This window comes from Pinus tabuliformis, chromosome 5_2 (genome assembly GCF_031772625.1).
Source record: "Pinus tabuliformis cultivar Carrire ecotype Pingquan chromosome 5_2, CPIR1, whole genome shotgun sequence".
NCBI lineage: Eukaryota > Viridiplantae > Streptophyta > Pinopsida > Pinales > Pinaceae > Pinus > Pinus tabuliformis.
This window is the reverse complement of record NC_142306.1, coordinates 193,142,662-193,148,008: the sequence shown is the minus strand read 5'-3', so window position 1 is coordinate 193,148,008 and position 5,347 is coordinate 193,142,662. Positions and strand designations below refer to the sequence as shown.

The 5,347-nt window shown below is 32.2% G+C and overlaps 1 protein-coding gene and 1 pseudogene across 1 annotated transcript; both read right to left on the bottom strand.

The window, feature by feature from the left end:
• Positions 1-362: 362 nt before the first annotated feature.
• On the bottom strand, positions 363-1,151 carry LOC149158226 (subtilisin-like protease SBT2.5). Its single transcript, XM_089433923.1, has 3 exons — positions 1,036-1,151; positions 666-813; positions 363-425 (listed from the first exon to the last, which is right to left on the bottom strand). The coding sequence occupies exons 1-3, from the start codon at positions 1,149-1,151 to the stop codon at positions 363-365; spliced, it is 327 nt and encodes a 108-aa protein (XP_089290049.1).
• A 2,380-nt stretch (positions 1,152-3,531) lies between these two features.
• On the bottom strand, positions 3,532-4,234 carry LOC149158225 (NDR1/HIN1-like protein 2; annotated as a pseudogene).
• Between the last annotated feature and the right edge of the window lie 1,113 nt (positions 4,235-5,347).

The window sequence follows — 5,347 nt, the reverse complement described above, 5'->3', positions numbered from 1 at the left end:
CCTTTTATAAAACTATAAATAGCTATTTCTTCCCCGTCGATGATTTATGTTCTTTGCAAAAAATAAATTACAATCAACACACGCACATATAAATCTCTAATATTTGTCTATGATATTTATTACCATTGTCAATAGTTACTGCACTGCTAAGAGAACGGAGATAAGTATCACCACATAGTATGTCTTAGCTCGTCATTGACATTTTGATCGGCAGATATCTGAAATACTAGTCGATTATGAGGCAATCCTACATCGAACTGAAAGAGACAGTCGTCGAAAACTAGCAGCATCAATATTTGGCGCACAATGATACGAAAAGAAATAAATTTACTAATAGGATTATGCATAGGCTGACAATATATTCATTCGCGGATTTCACGATTCTTCTCCACAGCCCTTACTCCTGCGGCTCTCAGCACTTCCGCCTACCCATTCAAATGCCCACCCACCGATATTGAGAGAGACAGGTTAGTAGAACATATTTAAACAGATGCATGGATCAGATAGAAATGAAATTAAACAAATAAACAGAAGAAATGGAGCCATTAAACCATCAGGGCATAGGGCATAAGACTTGTGGAATCCTTGAAGCCTTATAGACTTGTGGGAAATATATGATATGATAAATGGAGAAATAAAGAGAAAAATATATATATACACAGTACCTGGTCAGATGTGATCTCAACGGTGAAACCATCCATAATAACCCAAGAAAAATGCTTTCGATAAGTCCCTGCCTCCAGTGTCTTCTGCAGTACCATGTCATGCTTGTTGCTAACATAGACATCAAGCTCGCTTGATGAATTTCTGCATCTACAAGTCAACTAATAACGGATCAACCTCCTCCCTTTCATGTATAGACTATAGAATATATTTAAATATTAAGAAAATCTCTATAGTGTACTTAAATCTTGAGAGACTGCGTGGAGTTTGAGGTATAAATATGATTTCTGGGTAAGAGGAGATGATAGCAACACTATAGGAAACATTTTTCCGCTAACATTTTTAGAGATAGTGAGATATGAGTAGGAATACCTGTGAGCCCTGAGACGCTCGTATTCTGAATCATATTCCATCATCACCATGTAGATATTTTTAGGTTCCATGGCTTTCTCTGGGCTGTTGGGCTCCGCTTTGTTGCCTGGTCTCATCTCCTACTCTGCGCTGTGGAAACCTTGGGTGGCGATCTATTATAATTAGTGGGAGGAAGGAGTTTAAAGGCAAAAGGATCTCAGAGTGCTAGAGGGGTGCCAATTCCGTATGATGGTGGAAGAGAAGAGAATAACGCGATCCCAGTTCTTGGATCAAGCGATACTTTGCATAATCCCTTGACTCCAGTAGAGTCAGTATATTTGTCATTGCCAAAGTAAGAAGACGACGTTAGCGTCGTAATTTCGAGCCATTCTTTCTCGCAAATCCTAATCTTGGTAAAATTGAAATGTGAGAATAGGGTTTCAAAGGTGTCAAATTAATTTTGTTGGTTAGCGTATGATTTAGCGGAAAATATATTTAAAAATAATGCTTCTACCATGGTTAATCTATAGATTTACGAGGCGATTTCTAATTTCTATAGTAATTAATGTGTTTGTTGAGAATTTTTAATTTAACATTGACTAATGTTTTAGGGTTTTAAATATGTATTGTTGTTGAAGATTTTTGACTAATGTTTTAGGGTTTTAAATGTGTATTGTTGTTGAAGATTTTTGACTAATGTTTTAGGGTTTTAAATATGTATTGTTGTTGAAGATTTTTGACTAATGTTTAGGGTTTTAAATATGTATGGTTATTGAATATTTTTGGAAAACTGTGTTGAGTTATTGAATTTTCTCAAGGTTTGAGATAAGTTTCTAGTCTTTGATTCAAGAAGAAGACGGGTGAAGATTAACGCTAAAGGTTGGGCAAATCGAATAACTTGACTTATAGTTTTAGTTATTCGTAGGAAATCTTGTCACATGACATCAGGATATTTTATTGTTAAGCTTTTCGAGAAAACTACTAAAAATTAAAATCATTAAAAATAAGTTATATTTAGATAAATAACATATTTTTCATCAATCACCACTCTTGATAATTTCATGTATAGCAATATGCCGTGAGCAATATCTAGAAAATTACATCAATATGATTACGGGCTATTGAAATATATACGTACAAAAATCTCTTTCGTGTACAAAAATCTCTTTCGTGTATAGGTTAGATTGTGATTTATTAAATATTTATTTTTCCATATAATTAAAATCACTAATTTTAAAATCATCAATTTTAGAAAAGTTGATTGGACCCTAATTTAAAGGTCTTATTATAAATTTTGCAAAATATAATGAAGTGTAGATCACATATTTTCTTCCATAATTTTAGGAAATAGTTGCAATATTCATACCATTATTTTCAGATATCTGTATAGTGAATTTTTATTCTTAAAGCTTTCTACAGAAACCACTTAGAATTAAAATTCTTGAAAATAGTTCATGCCATGATTTACTCAAGAATTTGAATAAAAAATGAATACGCAAAACTGTAACAATCAATTCTCCTATGAATCATTATTAGTTTAGCATTGACCAATGCAAGTCATAATCTTTAACTCTAAAAAATAAATAGGAAATATAATCTATTAGAATCTTCAAGCACAGTAATTAACACATACCAATTTTAGATTTTCAGTTTTGGTTCCATGTCCATTTCTCCTAGCAATGCCCTATAAATTATAACTAAAACTCAAATTTGGTGGAAGCATTAATTATAGGTAGAAATGACCATTGTTTGGGTTCTTCTCGTCAATTTTCTGAAAATTTTGTTGATATTTTTAAGGATAATTAGTTTAATTTGTTTAATATGCAAAGTTTAAGAACAATAGGGGATTTTCAGGGCTTTGAATTCATTTATACATTTAAAAGTGCACTTCAAACAACTATCCATCACAATCCGGGTAAAATTATATTGTTGGATTCCCTAAAAATCTATTTCACTTATTAATTAGAATCTTATCAATTATATGTAATTTTTTAAGAGTATAATTTCTAACTTAAATAGTAATAAAGAATAAATATGTTCTATACCATTACTGAAATAGGAATAAAAGTTGAATTCAATATAGTTAATAAATAATTATTAGCTTTAAATAATATATTATATTTAATAAATCTAATAACAATGCTACGATATGTGCTATTTTTCCTTAATTATTAAATTACATTTACAATATTTAGCATGGTATTGATATTTTCAATATAATATTATACAAATTATATTTCAAAATAATTATCTGATAAAGAGATTTTTAAAATTATTATAAATATAATTTTGGAAAATATATTATTATGAATAATAGAGTCTATGTGTAATAATTTTATTCTTTCAAATTTAGAAGAGTTAATAATACTCAAGTTTTTATTTTTAATTTTTAAATGAGGGTGAGATTAGGTCATTTTATTGGTACCATGGCTCCTGGGCTCTGCTATGTTGCCTGGTCTCATTTCCTACTATGCGCTGTGGAAACCTTGGGTGGCGATGTAACATCCCTAAGATAACTCATCGTAAAATCAAAAGTTGTGAATCATTTATTAAACTAATTCTTGGTAGTTGTGAAACTGCATGGGAATCCCAAGCAAGAAACAAGGAAATTCTCCCACGCAATGGGAGGGGGAAGCGACTCAATACTTCGGGTGAGCGTGGCTTAAGCTTGCATGGAGTATCAGAGCTAGTAGCGGCCGAAGCTTTTCTGAAATGGCCACATAGACTCCTTTGCATTTGATGTCTACTCTGACTTTATGAGACTTCCATTTCCCCATCCTCACTCTCACAAAATTCTGCAAATCCAGGTCTCGCTTGACTTTCCCCTTGACTGAGCAGATTTGAGATTCTTGGCATCAGAGGAACTAAGGGCTAGGTTTTGACTCTTACGATAAACTGTGGTGTTCTTGGTCCCATGGAAGAAACCAGGGATGGAGCCGTCTGCCAGATCTACGTCACCCGAGGAAATTTTCACAGAAAAGGGATCGTAATAAAATCTTACCTTCTTGTTCGGATTCCTTGCATCTACTTGTAGTACGAACTCGTAGTTGAGGTGGGAATCTTTGGTGACATTGACTCTGGGGATCTGCACTAAGCTCACTCCAATGTTGGACTCGTGAGACCTATAGACGATCCAAATAAACAGTGCAATGATCCATATATTGCAGCGCAGAAACATTCGGCTCTTCGAAGGGCAGCCTAGAAACCCACTGGGAATCATATTAAGGTTCAATTTTATAACTTAGTTAACCAATGAGGATGATATCCGGATTGGAATGGGGCACATAGTGTTGTGGCATGGTTCCTTGCTATTGGAATTCTGCAATCGTACTATATAGCAAGTTTATCAGCTATTCTAACAGCCACACGTTTAGAACCAACCCTTAACGACATCAACAGTATAGTGGCCAGAAGTATAAAAATTGGTTAGTATATATATTTGCAATATTAAAAGATAAGTAACTTGCTCCCCTTCTAGAAGGAAAAATATATGTTTGTTTTATTTGGGTATCTTATTAAGTATTTGTTATCAAATATAGATAACATATGCATAACAATATGCAGTAAAAGATTAAATATTTTACATGTTTTCTTGGTGAAGAAAACATGTTAATGCATGCAGTAAAAGATTAAATATTTTATATGTTTTCTTGGTGAATAAAACATGTTAATGCATGCAATTAAAGATTGATTATTTTATATGTTTTCTTGATGAAGAAAACATGTTAATGCATGTAGTAAAAGATGATTAATTTATATGTTTTTTGGTAAAGAAAATATGTTAATGCATGCGGTAAAAGATGATTATTTTATATGTTTTCTTGGTAAAGAAAAATGTTAATGCATGCGGTAAAAGATTGAACATTTTATATGTTTTCTTGGTAAAGAAAGTATTTTAATGAATGAATATAAAATAAATATAGTTAAGTTGGATTTTATTGAGAAGGGATATATGCTTTATTGCATTGGGGTACTAGCTAATCTCTAAGTTTCTTATGAAATGATTATGAATTACATGCATGAAAGAAATAGCTAATGATGTGTTTCTAGGCACATAGATATTCATTTCTATAGTTTCTTTTTGGAAAAAGAGTGCATACTTGAGGTATGAAGATGAAGTCTTTTATGAGAGTTTTCTTGAAAATAAACATAGAGGTTCTTTCCTTTAAAGACACATATGAATAGTGTTCATACAAGAACCAGAACCCATACTTGTTTCATGAAAAGACTATGTGCATTGAAGTAAAAATAATTGTGTTAGGAAAAAACACATGTTGCATGCACATAAGGGTAAGGGTAGCGATTGTGACTTTGGAAATATGAGTCTATGTGT